This window comes from Macaca nemestrina, chromosome 1 (genome assembly GCF_043159975.1).
Source record: "Macaca nemestrina isolate mMacNem1 chromosome 1, mMacNem.hap1, whole genome shotgun sequence".
In the NCBI taxonomy this organism is placed as follows: Eukaryota; Metazoa; Chordata; class Mammalia; order Primates; family Cercopithecidae; genus Macaca; species Macaca nemestrina.
This window is the reverse complement of record NC_092125.1, coordinates 19,752,955-19,772,631: the sequence shown is the minus strand read 5'-3', so window position 1 is coordinate 19,772,631 and position 19,677 is coordinate 19,752,955. Positions and strand designations below refer to the sequence as shown.

At 41.7% G+C, this 19,677-nt stretch overlaps 1 protein-coding gene across 2 annotated transcripts in view; it reads right to left on the bottom strand.

Moving 5' to 3' along the window:
* Positions 1-5,969: 5,969 nt before the first annotated feature.
* LOC105499143 (nucleoporin 133) overlaps positions 5,970-19,677 on the bottom strand; it is a 70,396-nt gene continuing 56,688 nt past the window's right edge. Inside the window, exons 22-26 of one of the 2 annotated variants that reach the window (XM_071074572.1) lie at positions 18,270-18,388; positions 16,202-16,282; positions 14,809-14,873; positions 10,577-10,665; positions 5,970-7,001 (exon numbers count right to left, since the gene is read on the bottom strand). In XM_071074572.1, coding sequence (XP_070930673.1) covers positions 6,865-7,001; positions 10,577-10,665; positions 14,809-14,873; positions 16,202-16,282; positions 18,270-18,388 — 491 coding nt within the window. In that variant the 3' untranslated portion in view covers positions 5,970-6,864. The remainder of the gene's footprint in view (positions 7,002-10,576; positions 10,666-14,808; positions 14,874-16,201; positions 16,283-18,269; positions 18,389-19,677) is intronic. The other variant, XM_071074573.1, reaches the window with a different exon arrangement.

Here is a 19,677-nt window from a genome sequence, read left to right as displayed (position 1 = left end):
GTTCTAACCTTGTGGAGGGCACAGGAGGAGCAGTCTTTTGTGATGAACTCAGTGACATGCTTTAAGGGGGTACATCAGTGATACGGTGTGGGCCAGAACAGAATCACTCATTTTTCTGGTGTGCTTAAGTGCTCCTAAAATAGTTGCAATTCACATTTGGTAGTGGAAATCAGCAACTGGGACAGGTGCGGATTCTCTAAAAGGGGGATAGAAGCATATGTGACCCTCCTCTGTAGCCCACATCATGGCAGCTCATCCTAAAAATAAAGAAGTATTAACAAAAATGTTTTAGTGAATAAAATACTACCCTCCTAAAAACAATCAATTAAAAAATAAGGAGTTTGGCTAGTATAGGGACTACGTGGTGAGTATAAAGGCTCCTATGGTATCATATTTAGTTCTTCCAAGTATTTTGGAGAATAAGTGAATAACTGACAGAACTGTATTTCATTTTTAATATCCTGTGTCCTCCTGTGTCAGCGAGTAGTGGAGGTACTTGAAAAAAACCACCTGGCAAATGAGTTGCATGTAACATAAGGGGACTAGCTTACATTTAGGCCTTGAAAGTAGGAAATTTGCTGCCGTTCACTGGATACCTCAATATCTGTTCGCATTCCAAAGGAGAATGGGACTGTCACTATTTTTCAAAACTCTTGCTCAGTCCAACTCTTACCTTTCCTTACAGAAAGCTTTTCTAAGCTCAGTCTGTTACATTCAAACCCACACTAAATGCTGACCGTGATTAAAAACACTCACAAGCGAACAGAGACCTGCTAGTACAGCAAACTGTGGGAGATGGCCCCTGAAGTGGCCAGTTCAGGCATCTGTTCCCTGCCCACATGATTTGCAGCTGGTTTAAATAGTCCCTGACAGGTCACCACAGGCCACCCTCAGTCCCATTCTGGTCTTGTTGCATTCTCATTGGCTTAGAGAATAGACTGAACGGTGGGTGGCAGAGCCACGTCTCCATACATGTATGTTTTGGGGGAGCGCAGCAGCGCCCTGCACAGCATTTTGAGAACTGTCACTAAGGAAAGGTCAGCCATGTAGGGTGTGCTTGACAGGGAGTTCCTGCTTCTAAGTTTTCAGGTGCAGTCTCAGCTCTTCATACCCTGGTGGGGCCCTTCTGCTACCACTACGCCAGTGTGTTCGCACTTCCCTTCTCTCCAATCGTGCCACTCAACGGTATCAGTCTCCCAACGGTGCCACCCAATCTCGCTCAGTCCCAGTCTTCCCTACTGTGTTTCCTATCAATTTAAACAGGAATTGGTAAAACACTTCATAATATGCTTTTATGTTTCAATTAACCTTTTAACTATCCTAAGGTAAATAAGATAGGTATTACTCATTCCAGTTTTTTTTTTTTTTTAAAGAAAACTGAGGCTTAATGAGTTAAAACACACCCCAGGTTCCACAGCAGCCAGTGGAGGAGACAGGCTTGGGCTGTCCTTCCTTCTACTGCCAGTGGCCAGGGAGGGCAAGGACTGCGGCTTCTCTCTAATCTTCCCCAACACTGAGTACAGTGCAAAACACAACAGGCCCTTGAGGGATCTTTCCCAGTAATGAGCCAAAGCCATCCTAATATGAAAAGTCATGGCTTCCCCAGAAACTCAGCTTTGAGGGGCTGGCTGGGCACTCCAAGTTAGAGACATTCCAGGGACTGGGTAGACAAAGACAAACTCATTCTCCTTACAAGCTACTTAAAAAGGTCGGGTCGGCCAGGTGTGGTGGCCCACGCCTATAATCCCAGCACTCAGGGAGGCTGAGGCGGGTGGATCACTTGAGGTCAGGAGTTCAAGACCAGCCTGGCCAACATGGTGAAACCCCATCTCTACTAAAAACACAAAAATTAGGCCGGGCGCGGTGGCTCAAGCCTGTAATCCCAGCACTTTGGGAGGCCGAGACGGGCGGATCACGAGGTCAGGAGATCGAGACCATCCTGGCTAACACAGTGAAACCCCGTCTCTACTAAAAAATACAAAAAACTAGCCGGGCGTGGTGGCGGGTGCCTGTAGTCCCAGCTACTCGGGAGGCTGAGGCAGGAGAATGGCGTAAACCCGGGAGGCGGAGCTTGCAGTGAGCTGAGATCCGGCCACTGCACTCCATCCCGGGCGACAGAGCCAGACTCCGTCTCAAAAAAAAAAAAAAAAAAAAAAAAAAAAAAAAATTAGCCAGGCGTGGCGGTGCACACCTGTAATCCCGGCTACTTGGGAGGCTGAGGCAGGAGAATCACTTGAACCTGGGAGGTGGAGGTTGCAGTGAGCCGAGATCCTACCACTGCACTCCAGCCTGGGCAGCAGAGACCCTATCTCAAAAACAAAAACAAAAACAAAAAAAAAGGTTGGGTCAACTCCTGGCAGTCGCAAAAAAAGGGCTTGGATTTTCTCCTTTTTCCTCCTCCTGAAGCTGGTGGTGTGTGCACTCATGGCCACCTCCAAGAGCCTGTTGATTCATTGGAGCAGTGCCTACTCTTCAACCTCCTTTATACCCAGAATATCAAGAACTGGTTAGGAGCTTGCATTCTGGAGTCAAGTAGAGCTACATTTACCTTCCGCTCTGACTGGCTATGTGATCTTGGACAAGCGACTTTCCAGAAAGCATTCTCAACTCATGATACTCCCTAAGACTGATTTGAGGATTAAAAGTAGGGGAGAGCTGAGTGTGGTGACTCACGCCTGAAATCCCAGCACTTTGGGAGGCCCAGGTGGACAGATCACCTGAGGTCAGGAGTTCGAGACCAGCCTGGCCAACACGGTGAAACCTGGTCTCTACTAAAAATACAAAAAAATTAGCTGTGCATGGTGGCGGGTGCCTGTAATCCCAGCTACTAGGGAGGCTGAGGCAGAAGAATCTCTTGAACCCAAGAGACAGGTTGCAGTGAGCTGAGATCATGCCAGTACACTCCAGCCTAGGGACAGAGCAAGACTCCGTCTCAAAAAAAACAAAAACAAAAACAAAAACAAAAACAAAAACAAACAAAACAACAAACTAGGTGAGTACCTGAGACATATGAAACATTCAGCACATGATGCCATGTCTTGCTTCCAATAACTAAGGGCTTGGGGCAGATGCACACAGTGCAGTGGCAGGAAAGGAGAGAAAAGAATATTAGAAATTGGCCTGCTCAGTATACACACATCAATGTCACAACTGAGCAGCGAGAGTCAATGTCATGTTCACCGTATTTGGAGGGCATAAAGATTTTTGTACAAAGATTTATTCTAGTATTTAAAATGGTCAAAACAAAACAAAACACAAAACCCCGTGTGTCTTAATTTTTGAGAGAGAGAGAGAGATACAGCAAGAGGGTAAGGGCTGTTACGTTAATTATGGTTCTGCCATATGGTAAAGTATCACGCATTTTAAAAAATTGTATTCTAAAGAATAATTAAGATGGGCATTCTCAAAGGGGGAAAACTTGGTTCTTAGGGAGTGAAAAAAATTCAGCTAGTACAATGGTTTGTGGCTTCCAAAGGCCACAGTATATTTAAAAGATAGTCGGCCAAGTGTGGTGGCTCACGCCTATAATCCCAGCACTTTGGGAGGCCGAGGCAGGCAGATCACCTGAGGTCAGGAGTTCGAGACCAGCCTGGCTAACATGGTGAAATCCCGTCTCTACTAAAAATACAAAAATTAGCCAGGCGTGGTGGCGAGTGCCTGTAATCCCAGCTACTGGGGAGGCTGAGGCAGGAGAATTGCTTGAACCCAGGAGGCAGAGGTTGCAGTGAGCTGAGTCCATGCCACTGGACTCCAGCCTGGGTGACAGAGGAAGAACTCCATTTCCAAATAAACAAATGAATGAATGAACGAATGAATGATATATAGTAGGTGTGTGGTATTACACTTTCTTTGGAGTGGGAGGTGATTAGGAAAAACTGTCTAAAAAGGCTCCTCAGGAGGGGTGATTAATTCATTTTCTACAGTGTTTTTCTTAAAATTTAGAATTACATATTATTTGAGACAGGGTCTTAATCTGTCACCCAGGCTGGAGTGCAGTCGTATGATCATGGCTCACTGTAGTCACAAAATCCTGGGCTCAAGCAATCCTCCCAACTCAGCCTTCCAAGTAGCTGGGACCACAGGCACACATCACCATGCCTGGCTAATTTTTGTAATTTTTTTTTGTACAGACAGGGTCTTGCTATGTTGCCCAGGCTGCTTGTGAACTCCTGAGCTCAAGCGATTCTCCCATCTTGGTCTCCCAAAGTGCTAGGATTACAGATGTGAGCCATCATGCCTGACCCAGTATTATTTTTTTTTAATGTATGTTGGCTTTTAATCAGTGGATTTGTTTACACGGGTGTGTGTGTATATATATATATTTTTATTTATTTTTTTTTTTTTCAGGCATCCTCAGGATAACATGTCAGGAACAGGCTACACTGTTTTTAAAGTTAGCCTCAAAATGTCCAGGTGTGTAGGATGTAGGTGGGTGATGTTAGGAAAACTACAATTCAGCCCCTGAAGTAAAAAAAGAAACACAGTTCAATCATTAAAAACGAAAGCCCTCGGCCGGGCGCGGTGGCTCACACCTGTAATCCCAGCACTTTGGGAGGCCGAGACGGGCGGATCACGAGGTCGGGAGATCGAGACCACCCTGGCTAACACGGTGAAACCCCGCTCTACTAAAAACACAAAAATTAGCCAGGCGTGGTGGCGGGCGCCTGTAGTCCCAGCTACTCGGGAGGCTGAGGCAGGAGAATGGTGTGAACCCAAGAGGTGGAGCTTGCAGTGAGTGGAGATCGCGCCACTGCACTCCAGCCTGGGCGACAGAGAGAGACTCCGTCTCAAAAAAAACAAAACAAACAAAAAAAACAAACAATGAAAGCCCTCAAAGAGAGGTGTCAGTAGCCTTAACCTCACTCAGGAGTTCAGCAAGTTTTTACTGTCTGTCTCCAGGTCTGCCGCAATCCTTGACACCATTCTGTTCACAAATTCTCAAGACATGCCAGTCCCCACGCCTGCGCACACTCCCCTCTGCTCACGACACACAACACTTTCCTCTTGTATTCTGTCAAGGTCCCAAGCTGGGACTCTCAGGGCAGCACTTAAAGACAGGCATGATCACAAACCTTTTCCAAGTCAGTAAAGTGTCTCTTTCCATAGAAATGTCACACAGCACCTGTATAATTATCAGCTACTTTATACAAAAACCATTAATAATTCTTTGATGAAGACTCTGCTGTGAAACCACTTTTTAAAATTCTAGAGAAAAAATTATTCAAAATCCTAGGTCTTAATTTCATTTTCCCTGTTAAAATAATTTTTAAAAACTCAACCATTTGAGTGTAATAGCCACTAACTATGAGATAGAGAGAAAGAGGATTAGAAGAGTGAGCTTTTTCCTCCCTTGACAGGATGCTCCACTTCACACCATAAGAGCAGTTGTTTTACATCCACACAATCAGTGGGTTCTGGGGCATGATCAGATCGGCTTTCCTGTGGTACCGTCCCATCCACCAGGGATCACTAGGTTTGCAGCTGGAAAGGAGGGTGGTGGGAGCCTGTGTGTCCCAGAGCACGTTATCACCTGACAGAGTCCTACAGGTGAGAAGTGAACACTGACAGCTGACCTCCATGTAAAAACAAAGCCTTATCTTACAATACAAGTACTCAGCGGTTTCTTACCGGCCATCTGACAAGCTGCTCTTCCCAACTTCTCCTAGTACCTTCCAACATGTTCCCAACCCAGACCCTAATGCTGTCCTGACACACGAGCTGCAAAGAGAAAAAGACCAGGCTGCTAGTTTCTTCTCTTTGATTTACAAACAGTTCCATTAACCTGATCTTCCAAATATACTCAAGGGCTGGCCTTGCAGTCTGCGGGGGAGAAGGCCTGATGCTGGGCTCTGTGAATCCAGGAACTGGACTCTTCACCATGTTTAACTTCTGACCTTTTCAGATGCTGGAGCAAGCTGGTTAGTGGGCATTCGACTGGGCCAAGGCGCGGACATGCCAGCAACTCCCTGTCCAACCTCTGGCCTTTATTTAAAACTCAGATAAACACCGAGTGAGTGATGACACCGGTCAGGACAAAGCTCAGAGAGAACAGTACCTTTTAGTCACATCGATTGCCATATTAGGACAGCCTATAATGGTTTCTAGTATCATTCATGCTTTTGACTAACTAGGCCGACTGTGGTCAAGATTCATGAAAGTCATTCTGAAAATACATGAGGCTGACTGAATCCCCATACTGAAAGAACTAAACATCAACAGTAATTTATAGACAGGTTAGAAAACCACATAAATGTTTCATTCACTAAAATACTTTCACTAGTGCTCATTTATTATTTATGTAGAAAAGTTTAAAATGCTCCCAGTGAGTTCATAATTATCAAGCTCACATGAGTTAGGCCTGCTCTGCTTTTGTTTTTCATCTCATAATAAGTCAGCAAAGTTGACACTTATCTTACTGGACATTTCCCATTAGCCCTAACTGAAACAGATACCAAACACCCTAGATTCTCTTTGGTGCAAAGTATCTGGAATTTTAGAGACAAGCTAGTGCAATCTAGTAATTTTCATGGTCACAGAAACTGAGGCCTACAAGTGATTTGTGCATGTGAGTAGCTAGAACCAGGACTAGAACTCTAGAACCTGGGGCCATGTCAGAGGAAGAAGAAAGGGCACCGAGTACAGGAACAACAACTGACACATTTCAGGTGGAAAAAACAAGTCACGTAACTGAAAACCAAAATCACAGTTACATAACTATTTTATATTAGCTTCCTACATATAAAGTGTAAAAACTCAGCTATACATGTTCTGAAATTGTACAAACTTATACTTGTTTATGGCCTAAAATTTTTATAAGGACACACTTATACAAATTTCATGAACAATGGCCATTTTTAGAAAAAGTTATATTTGTCCCTGAACATAATATTCATAATTTGCTTTCAAAACAAACTCGAAGTAAGGATTGGACTTTAAGCTTCCAAGCTGATCTGCTTGCAGCAGGTCTTTCACCTCCGGTAAGTACTCACTGAGCTGAATGCCTATAAACACAAACACAAGAAGTCATTTTTTAATTATTATAAAACTCTCAAATGAATTCAGATGATTGATGACAAAAACACCTGTGCTTCTATTTAAATATAACGTCACTTCGCTGTTGGGAAATACTCTCTTCTAAATTCCTTCCATCTGTCAAACATACTTTCAAGTCTAACAATGTGATACTTACTCTTCACAGGGGCTGCCTGAGTGTTTTTCCCTCCAGTGGTCAAAAGAGCCATTCTATTTAAAGTGTTTAGTAAGATCTGAAACGTTTTCATGTATTCCCAAGCTTGAAAACAAGTATTTCAAACACTTATAGGATCCCCTATTTAGGGAATAATTTAGTAGAAACACTGTTATGAATGCTAGCTATAGTATCTCAAAATGTATTTACAGTATAAATCTAAAATTAGATAGGCAAAAGAATCATTTCCTCACAAGTCATCCATAGAGTTGAAAAGCCAATGAACATGAACTAAATGGATTGTCTGACATCTGTGTAGTTACAAACAAGCATATACAATTTTCTCATTTGACAGAGAAAACTGGATGAAAATTTTCAAAATAATAAGCCAATAGTATTTTATAATTTGCTACATTACCATAAGATTCTCAAAATCAAATACTGGTTTAAAAAAAAAATCCTCAAAGGGTCTTGCATCATTTTTTGTTTTTTTTTTTTCAGACCGAGTCTCACTCTGCTGGCCAGGCTGGAGTGCGATGGTGCCATCTCAACTCAGAGCAACCTCTGCCTTCTGGGTACAAATGATTCTCTTGCCTCAGCCACCCCAGTAACTGGGATTACAGGTGCCCATCACTACGCCCAGCTAATTTTTTGTATTTTTAGTAGAAATGGTGTTTCACCATGTTGGCTAGGCTGGTCTTGAACTCCTGACTTCAAGCGATCCACCCACCTCAGTCTCCTAAAGTGTTGGGATTACAGGCGTGAGCCACTGTGCCCAGCCTATTTTTTGGTTCTTAATTGTAGTTTTTATTTTTTATTGAGATAAGGTCTCCACTCTCACCCAGGCTGGAGTGGAGTGGTACGATCATAGCTCACTGTAACTTCAACCCTTTGACCTTCCCAGCTCAAGTGATCCTCCCACCTCAGCCTCCTGAGTAGCAGGGACTATAGGCATGCACCACCAAGCCTGGCTAATTTTTTTTTTCTGTAGAGGTGGGGTCTTGCTATGTGGCCCAGGCTGGTCTTGAACTCCTGAGCTCAAGAGATTCTCTTGCCTCTGCCTCCTAAAGTCCTGGGATTACAGGTTTGAGCTACCACACCTGGTACTTAATTGTTATACAAGAAAAATCTGAGTTGATAAGTGTTATGAGACTAAATCCAAACAAAATATTTGTATATCATTTATTATGATTAACAAACACACTTTCAATAAAAGTTATTTCTCTGTAAAATGATATACTTGTAAAGATACCACATTAATTTGTAAAAGATAAATTCTCTTTAAAAAGTAACATTTTATTTGACTTTTAAAACTCAAATGCTTGCAAAAGCTTGGTAGGTAACAGACTGTATGAGTGAAGGCAGCCATAGGGCATCTTGGTAAACTTAAGCCAATGGCCTGGCTGCAGGAGGGCAGCATTCTTCAGCCCAAGCTGACTGCTAAGTGTAACAGTTTCAGTCTCATATAGGCAAATCTTTGATTTTCAAGTGAAGCCAGAAAAATAAGACTTTTTGTTTTTTTTTTGAGACGGAGTCTCGCTCTGTCGCCCAGGCTGGAGTACATTTGTGCAATCTCGGCTCACTGCAAGCTCCGCCTCCTGGGTTCACACCATTCTCCTGCCTCAGCCTCCCGAGTATCTGGGACTACAGGCGCCCTCCACCACACCCGGCTAATTATCTTGTAGTATTAGTGGAGACAAGGTTTCACCACGTTAGCTAGGATGGTCTCGATCTCCTGACCTCATGATCTGCCCGCCTCGGCCTCCCAAACTGTTGGGATTACAGGCATGAACCACCGCACCTGGCAAAATAAGACTTTCATAACACTATTCTCAACTATTAAATGTTGGTGACTAAGTAGAAAAAAATTTAAACTTCATTTAATGAGACAGGCATTTTGTTCTATATGTATAATGTATTTCAGGTAACATGTAAAAACAAACCTTGTGGGTAATTGAAATATGTCTGCAGGACGAATGCACAGGCTGAAGTAGCTGTTGCACTGTCAATGCCTATGAAATATAACGCAAGGTTATCTGTATCTCCCTACCTTCAGAATCTGTCCTTTAAAAACACTACTGTGCATGAAAGCCATATTATTAAGAAGGTTCTAAAAATACATTTGTCCTGTTCTTAAAAAAAAAAAAACAAAAAACCACACGACTTATATAGGTAAAATATACATATATAATACACACACACATATATAATTTTTTTTTTTTTTTGAGACAAGGTCTCACTCTATCACCCAGGCTGAAGTGCAGTGGTACCATGACAGCTCACTGCAGCCTCCATCTCCTGGGCTCAAGCAATCCTCCTACCTCAGCTTCCCCAGTAGCTGGAACCACAGGCATGCAACCCTGTGTCCAACTAATTCTTTTTTTCTTTTTTTTTTTTAAATATAGCGACAGGATCTCCCTACGTTGCTCCGGCTGGTCTTGAACTACTGGGCTCAAGTGATTCTCTCACTTTGGCCTCCCAATGTGTGAGCCACTGCACCTGCCTATATTTTTATTTAAATAAAAATTTCAGCTGGGCACGGTGGCTCATGCCTGTAATCCCAGCACTCTAGGAGGCTAAGGCAGGCAGATCACAAGGTCAGGAGTTCGAGGCCAGCCTGACCAACATGGTGAAACCCTGTCTCTACTGAAAATACAAAAATTAGCCAGGCATGGTGATGCGTGCCTGTAATCCCAGCTACTCAGAACATTGAGGCAGGAGAATCACTTGAGCCTGGGAGGCGGAGGTTGTGGTAAGCTGAGACTGAGCCACTACACTCCAGCCTGGGCAACACAATGAGACTCCATCTCAAAAAAAAAAAAAAAAGTTTCTACTATTCTTGTCCTTTATGAAATTATGACTTTCCATTCCTGTTTTTCACCTGTTTTATAATCCACTAAGAATAACAAAAACTGCAAAGCTGCCCTTAAATATTAGCGCTAGATACTTAGACACAATTCAGTCTGTGGCGTTTTTACAGCTACAAACGGAAGCTACAAATCTGAAAACTAACGCATGGAGATCAATGTGGACAGACGCCAAATGAAAGCTTCTTGGTTTTTTTATTCTTTAGACAGAGGATGAGGCAGGTGGATCACGAGGTCAGGAGTTTGACACCAGCCTGGCCAATATGGTGAAACCCTGCTTTTACTAAAAACATAAAAATTAGCCAGTCTTGGTGGCGCAGGCCTGTAGTCCCAGCTACTCCGGGGGCTGAGGCAGAAGATTCGCATGAACTCAGGAGGTGGAGGTTGCAGTGAGCCGAGATCACACCACTGCACTCCAGCCTAGGCGACAGAGCAGTACTCCATCTCAAAAACAAACAAACAAAAAACCCAAAAAACTGAAGAGTGACACTGTAATTTCCAACAGTATAGTCAAACCACTTACCATCTTTTAAAAGTTTCTGTAAGATCTTCACAAATATACTGTCTTTAGATACTTCAATTGGATCATCTTTGCCATCAGAACTGGACCAGCTAGAAAACAAAATCATTATGAGGGAAAAATGAAATCACTGATATAGCTGAAATAAATGATTTGCTTGCTATCATGGTTTTATTTTGATGGCTGTGGGGTATAGAGAATCTGAGTTTTGTGATACTGTTTCAAATCATATAAATAAAGGCACTTTACATGTTGAATACACTGACAGTTTCTACATTAGATATAAGATGTTACACTCTAGGAAACATGCAAGAGAAGCCAAGGAAAATACATTTAAAAAAAGACGTTACACTCAAGGTAGCTACTGACTCAGTATAACTCTTATGTATTTGATTTCAAAAACTAAGTAGTGAGATATCTTTCTGAAGAAAATTCAATTAGTAAGTAACATATTCAGTATGGACCCCAAAGCATGACTCACTGTAGCTTCGAACTCCTCTGCTCAAGCGTTCCTCCCACCTCAGCATTCCAAGTAGCTAGGACCATAGGCATGCACCACTTTGTGCCTGGCTAATTTTTTACTTTTGTGTACAGACAAAGTCTCGGTATGTTCCTAGGCTGGTCTTGAACTCCTGGGCTCCAGCAATCCTCCTGTCTTGGCCTCCCAAAGTGCTCGGATTGCAGCCGTGAGCCACTGGACCCAACCAGAAGCTTTCTTTATGTAGTTGTGACTATCTACTACTAAATTAAAAATACCAAACCACTGCTCTGTAATCAATGGACATGATACTTTTAAAATTTTTAAACAAGAAACTAAAACAAGGAATTCTAATCAAAATGATAGCATCCTTTTGTACGACTGGGAAGGGACAAAACAATCAAGTAGGCATAAAGCTAGAAGCTTCAGGGAGTGACCTCTAAGACTAAACTTAACAGCAATTTTAACTATTTTGGAGTGATGAGAGGAGGGAAGAAATGGTTTAGTAAAAACAGCTCCTCTATAATATTTTACCACAGGAAAAAGGAAAATTGTGAGTAGAAGAAGGCTTTTAGCATTCAAGTCATGCTTTGTTTAAAATTCTTTTCCTGGAAAGAATTCGTTCCTTCAACTGATTATTCTTAGTCTTTGCCATTGAATCGTAACATAAACACCATTTCCATAGGTGGAAGTCCTCCTCTGCAGAAAGGATATGATAGTGAGAAAGTAGTACTTGCCAGGAGAGGTGGCCTGTAATCCCAGCACTTTGAGAGGCCGAGGCAGACGTATCGCTTGAGGTCAGGAGACCAGCCTGACCAACATGGAGAAATCCAGTCTCTACTAAAAATACAAAAAATTAGCTGGGCATGGTGGCGCATGCCTGTATTCCCAGCTACTCGGGAGGCTGAGGTAGGAGAATCGCTTGAACCTGGGAGGCGGAGGTTGCGGCAAGCCGAGATTGAGCCACTGCACTCCAGCCTAAGTGACAGAGCCAGACACTGTCTCAAAAACAAAAAACAAAAAGCAAAACAACAACAAAAAAAGAGAGAGTAGTACTTAATGCCTTAGAAAAGGGCACTGACCCTCAAATTGTAGTAACATAAGAAACAAAATAGACCGGGCATGGTGGCTCAAGCCTGTAATCCCAGGACTTTGGGAGGCCAGGGCGGGTGGATAACGAGGTCAGGAGATTGAGAACATCCTGGCTAACATGGTAAAACCCGGTCTTTACTAAAAATACATTAAAAAATTAGCCAGGCGTGGTGGCAGGTGCCTGTAGTCCCAGCTACTCGGGAGACTGAGGCAATGGTGTGAACCTGAGAGGTGGAGCTTACAGTGAGCCAAGATTGTGCCACTGAACTCCAGCCTGGGCGACAGAGCCAGACTCTGTCTCAAAAAAATAAAAAATAAAATAAATAAAAATAAAAATAAATACAAACAAAATCATAGCTTCAAGTCTCGTTTGGCATGATAAACCTTGCTTCTGTGAAAATAAGGGATGTGGCCAGGCATAGTGGCTCACGCCTATAATCCCAGCACTTTGGGAGGCTGAGGCGGGCAGATCACAAGGTCAGGAGTTCGAGACCAAACTAACATGGAGAAACCCTATCTCTACTAAAAATACAAAATTAGTCAGGCATGGTCGTGCACGCCTGTAATCCCAGCTACTTGGGAGGTTGAAGCAGGAGAATCACTTGAACCTAGGAGGCGGAGGTTGCGGTGAGCTGAGATTGTGTCACTGTACTCCAGCCTGGGCAACAAGAGTGAAACCCCACCACAAAAAATAAAGAAAATAAGCGATGTGTATTTCTATGCAAACTGACAATCTAAATTTTAAAATCAAAAGTAGTGATTTATTATATCAGTGGTCCTAAGTCTTTAGGTTATTCTTAATTATTAAAATAGAGAAGACCAAAGCTAAATAAATATTACTAATATAACCATTAAAATTGTCATATGTTACAATATGGTTAGGTTATAAAACCATTTGACATATAATATCATAATCTTCCTGTGATACTGTGAAATATGTATTTAGTCTTCTTCCTCACCCTACTCCCTGCTTTGCAACTCCTAAAATCCTCAGGCTCTCCAGAGATGTCTTTTTTTTTTTTTTTTTTTTTTTTTTTTTAATACTAATGAGTTGACTGATAGCCGGCAGCCCCCAGCTAGCTTCAGGATAGGGGCTGGTCAGCAGAAAGAGCATAATTAGAGTTGGGACTTTCAGTCCTATTCCTCAATATCCAGGGAGGGAAGAGGGGCTGACGGTTAAGTTGGTCACCAACTTTAATCAATCATGTCTACATAACGAAGCTTCCATAAAAACGCAAAAGGACAGGGTTAGAAGGGCTTCCTAATAGCTGAACAGGTGGAGGTTCCTGGAAGGTGGAGGGCCAGAGAGGGTCTTGGAAGCTCCAAGCCCCTTCCCTCATACCTCACCCTATGAATTCTTCATTTGTATTCTATGTGAGGCTTTCAGATGCCTTAGAATCAGCATTCCCAGAAGGTTAGGAATTCTTAGTCACAGGATGAGACAGGAGGTCAGCAGGACTGGTATCACAAGACACAGGTCACAAAGACCCCACTGATAAGACAGGCTGTGGTAAAGAAGCCAGCCAAAACCCACCAAAACCAAGACAGTGGTCTCTAGTCGTCCTCACTGGTCATTTTACACTAATTGTAACGCATTAGCATGCTAAAAGACACTCCCATCAGCGCCATAACAGTTTACAAATACCGTGGCAACGTTGGGAAGTTACCCTATATGGTCTAAAAAGGAGAGGAGCCAGGCGAGGTGGCTCATGCCTATAATCTCAGCACTTTGGGAGGCTGAGGTGGGTGGATCACCTGAGGTCAGGAGTTCGAGATCAGCCTGACCAACATGGTGAAATCCCATCTCTACTAAAAATACAAAATTAGCCAGGCGTGGTGGTACATGCCTGTAATCCCATTTACTTGGGAGGCTGAGGCGGGAGAACTGCTTGAACCTGGGAGCGGCTGCAGTGAGTCAAGATCACACCACTGCACTCCAGCCTGGGCAACAAGAGCTAAACTCTGTCTCAAAATAAATAAATAAAAATTTTTAAAAAAGGGGAGGAACCCTCAGTTCTGGGAACGTCTCACATTTTTCCAGAAAAACTCATGAATAATCCACCCCTTGTTTAGCATATAATCAACAAATAACCGTAAGTATACTCAAGTCAAGCAGCCCATGCCACTGCTCTGTGTAAGAAGTAGCCATTCTTTTATTTTCTTCTCTAATAAATTTGCTTTCACTTTACTCTGTGGACTTGTGCCAAATTCTTTCTTGCACGAGATCCAAGAAGCCTCTCTTGGGGTCTGGATCGGGACCCCTTTCTGGTAACAATTCCCTTTATAATAAATCGGTGGGCACGTTTTCCTGAGTTCTATGAGCTGCTCTAGCAAATTAATCAAACCCAAAGGGGGGGTTGTGGGAACCCCAATTTATAGCTGGTCGGTGAGAAGCACAGGCAAAACCATCTGGGGCTTAGACTGGCATCGAAGTCGGGGGCAGTCTGAGCCCTCAACCTGTGGTTGTAGACAGTGTCAGGACGGAACTAAATTAAAGGACATTCAGCAGGTGTCCACCAACAGAACTCACTGGTTGCCCAGTGTGGGAGGCGGGAAATCCCAACACGTTTGGTCACAGAAGTCTTCTGTATTGACTGTCGTGTGGTGACAGCAGAGGAAAAGCAGTTTCTATACTTTCCAAAGAAGCGATGCCATGAGCACTTACTTATCTCTCTGAAGAGCTTTGCAAAGGATTTCCAGTTTGAGATCATTTATATTTACATCTTCTTCCTTCACAGCAAAACAAAAAATCCTGATTAAATCCTGGCTTTGAAAGAAATACGTGCTTAAATTTTCATTATGCTAATACTACATACATAGAAGCCAATTAATATCTATGAATTATTTTCAGGTTACTCTGTGATGATTTTATCAGCAACCTTGAGAGGGGTTAAGAGTTGTGTTTTTTTTTTTTTTTTGAGACGCAGTCTCACTCTGTCGCCCAGGCTGGAGTGCAGTGGCGCGATCTCATCTCACTGCAACCTCTGCCTCCCTGATTCAAGCAATTCCCCTAACTCAGCCTCCCGAGTAGCTGGGACTATAGGTGCACGCCACCATGCCCGGCTAGTTTTTTTTTTTTTTATTTTTAGTAGAGACAGGGTTTCACCATGTTGGCCAGACTGGTCTCGAACTCCTGACCTCAGGCAATCCGCTCACCTTGGCCTCCCAAAGCATAGAATTACAGGTGTGACCCACCTCGCCCGGCCTGAGAGGGGTAACATTTTAAAATAAGGTAATGTAAAAGTCAACATATTATGTTTTATAGAAGCTACCAAATTACTTTCAATTGCATGGACAGGTAATAGAACTACTTATCCTACAGAATTTTCACTATAACCTATTGAAACACAAGAAACAGCTACTCTTAGGATTAATACTATGAAGATTTTATATATATATATATATATATATATATATATATATATATATATATATATTTTTTTTTTTTTTTTGAGACAGTCACCCAGGTTGGAGTACAAGTGGCACAATCTCGGCTCACTGCAACCTCTGCCTCCTGGATTCAAGCAATTCTCATGCCTCAGCCTCCCAAGTAGCTGGGGTTACAGGTGTGTGCCACCACACCCATCTAATTTTTTTTTTTTTTTTTTGTATTTTTAGTAGAGGTGGAGTTTCACCATGTGTGCCAGGCTGGTCTCGAACTCCTGACCTCAGGTGATCCATCTGGCTCGGCCTCCCAAAATGCTGGGATTACAGGCACGAGCCACTGCACCCAGCCAGAATAAACTGATAGAGTCATATATTAGATTCAGAAACTAATGACTTAATAAATGAAACAGAAAAAAAATCTCAGGACTTTTAAAAGCAGTATTTGTGCATAAAAAAAAAATATCCAGGAACGTGTGAGACTTATCACGAAAGGAGTCTCTTGACTTTGACAGCTTTTCTCAAGAGTTATATACATTCTATGGATTAAAGGTAGTTGAACCAGATACAGTCTTTTTTGCTTAATTCATTTTCATGATTGACTAGAAGAGGCATCTCCCTCTTTTTATAAATGTATTCAGTTGCCTGAGATCATCTCAAGTGGTTTTACTTACCTCATCAATATATTCCAGCAAGTCCAAAGCTTTCTTGAAATCATATTCATTAGCTCTTCTATTTTCTTCACAGATATATAGCTATGACAAGTTAAAATAAGGTAGAAGATTACTGTATACAATCATATAACTAATACTAGAGACATTTATGGAGAAAAGAAGTCATTATGTCTTAAAATAAGGTAGAAGATTACTGTATACAATCATATAACTAATACTAGAGACATTTACGGAGAAAAGAAGTCATTATGTCTTGTAAGGAAGTTGTAGTTTTTCGGTTTGTTTTGTTTTTTGAGACAGACTCTTGCTGTGTCACCCAGGCTAGATTGCAGTGGCACAATCTCGGCTCACTGAAACTTCTGCCTCCCAGGTACAAGTGATTCTCCTGCTTCAGCCTCCTGAGTAGCTGGGATTACAGGAATCCATCACCACACCTGGCTAATTTTTGTATTTTTTGTAGAGAAGAGGTTTTACCCTGTTGGCCAGGCTGGTCTCAAACTCCTGACTTCAAGTGATCTGCCTGCCTTGGCCCAAAAAGCTGGGATTTTAGGTGTGAGCCACTGCGCCTGGCCAGTTGTATTTTTATAGTAAAAACAGTCTCATATTTGGAAACTGAATTGCATCTACCTTAAACTGTCTTTTTAAAAAACGTGTATTTTAGGCACAGCACAGTGGCTCATGTCTATAATTCCAGCTCTTTGGGAGGCCTAGGCAGGCAGATTCCCTGAGAACAGGAGTTTGAGACCAGCCTGGGCAACACGGCGAAATGCTGTCTCTACAAAAAGTATAAAAATTAGCTGGATATGGTGGTGCACATCTGTGGTCCCAACTACTCCAGAGGCTGAGGTGGGAGGGTCACCTGAGCTTGGGAGGTCAAGACTACAGTGAGCTGTGACAGTGCCACTGCACTCCAGCCTGACAGCCTGAGCAACATCAAGACTTTGTCTCTAAAAAAAAAAAAAAAAGAAAAAAAATTGAGACCTACAATAAAGTATACAGTTGATCTATATTTACTTAAAATGTAAAAAAACACATCAACATGTTGCCAACACTTATCCCTGGTTAGATTACAGCTGATCGCGTATTCATTTCTGTATTCAAATTTCCTGTAATTTTTATGGTCAGAAAAATACTTGCCTTATTAAAAATATCAATTTGAATTTTTCCCGTCTTCCTTTTCCAAAAACTATTTATAATTCAATTTTTAAAAAATTGTATATATAATCCTTTAATAGCAACAACACTCAGACCATTTCAGAAAAAAAGCTATCTGCTTGTTTTCATTGTCTTACAGCAGTCAAAAAATACTATTTTGTTGTTCTTAAACATCCTTTTTACCCCACCATCTCTGAAATTGGACTGTGGTATTAAAATTATGTATCAGAGTAAAATTGGCACTACTTTTTTCTTAGTGATATATAATGGTGAGTTGCAATAGATAGTATCTTACATTTCTAAATTAAATATATATTCTATCAGGAAGGGCTGTTGTAAATTCAGTTACAACAGGAAATCTGCTACTAATAATGGCCAACATGCTAATGTTTTTTAATTGTTTGCTTTCTTTTTCAAAGGTGATCCTACAACATCATTCTGGCAAACAGATGCTTTTTCTCTAGGCTGCAGCCCGTACTCCGGTTCTGCCCTCGGGGATGTGTTGGGTTGCAGACGAAAGTTGTAAGGACAGCGCTGCCAGACCATGTAAACTGAGTTCCTTAATTTATTTTTTCTTATAGAAGAGCTTGAAAAGTAATTCTGTGGGGGAAATAAAAGTTATCTCATGGTACTTATATGTCCTACACTAGAAAAGTAAAATATCAGTAATTTCTCCTGGTCGCCTAGATACAGCACCTTTAGGTGGAATGTATGGGGAGGCAGAAGCTGATGAATTGTTCTCTAATGAACTTTCTGTTCCCAAACAGCTTCCAAAAACATTTTTCTAGGAGAGTTTTCTGGAAGGTAGGAAGTAGAACGGTAACTCCCCTTAGGAACTATACTACACGGCCCAATAAACACCAACAATGTTTTGAGTTTAAGAAACAGTGTTAAGGATTTGAAAAGCACATACACCAATGAGTTGTGGTGCAGTCAATACTGGCATCGCACTGAGATGTAGCTGTTTCTCCGCTAGCAGCTGTTCAGGTAGGGTCTCCTGATGCAGTAGAAAGCGCTCCTGCTCAGCCATTTCTAGTATTCAAGATGAGAGAGAGGGAAAGAGAAAATGATGGAACTTTGATTTTTGCTCTCATTTTTGCTGTCATAAAACAAATCTGAATTTTAAAAGAAAAAAATAGCTCCAGAGGTAATCCCATCGTTATTCAATGATCTTAGAATGCTTTTAATTCTTATTCTTGATTGCTGGTTATGTTTACAACATATCCATGGTTTGATCAAAGTCTTATAAATTATCGCAGCAACGAGAAATAGGAGGGGAGAGAACAGGTAAGGAAATACGTTCTACTGCTTGAAGAAGTTGGACAGCAGATAGCTATTTCATGAGGTATAAACTTCCTAAATGTGGAGATCTCTCAATCATATTTTATAACTCAGTAAAATTTTTCCCACTGGAATTTTTAATATATAGTTGGCCCTTAAATAACAAGGAGGATGGGCCACTAAGCTCCTGTGCTGTCAAAACTCCCAGCAAAACTTTTTAAAGAGATGGAGTCTTGCTATGCTGCCCAGGCTGGTCTCAAACTCTTGGGCTTGAGTGATCCTCCTGTTCTAGCCTCCCAAAGTGCTGGGAGGGTAACTTTTGACTTCCCAAAAACTTAACTGCTGCTGCCAGCTTCATAAATTTTCTTTTTTTTTTCTTAAACAATGGTCATTAAGGAAGACTCATTTATATTGAAATGGGGGCAACCAAAACTGCAGACCTCAATCTGAGGTGCCTATCAAGCAATTCCACTTCTTGTAATGTCATGACTCTCCTATGCTTCTTGGGAGCATGCCAAGCATCACTTAGTGGCACTTCATATGAGTCCCAAGATGTTATTAAAGGTTTATGGTATTGCACTAAACACAGGAAAAAATACTTGAGAACTATGAGAAATCAATTCTTACTGCAATAGGAAATTTACTTCTTGCTGCAATAGGCAGTTTACTGGAGTGTAAACAAAATTCTCACACAGAGATGATCAGAATCATTTTAACTGGATCATCACTTTAATTGGGGTTTTAATTGAATACTGGTAACACTTGAACAAGCGGACACTTGCCCACAATAGCAACAGGACATGGCTATGAAATTATTATGGTGAGGACAGTATTACAGTTAATTTCAGGCAGTTGTGATTTAACGCTGTGTATTTACATTGTTTACATTTGCCTCCACTGTGAATGGTGCTATGTGAGGTCTGTGTTTGTGTGTTGATAAATTTTAACTTTTTATAACAGATCTGTGCATGTTCTATGGTAGTAAATGATAAAATAGACTACATATTTTATGTATTCATAACCTGTCTTTTTCTGTTTTT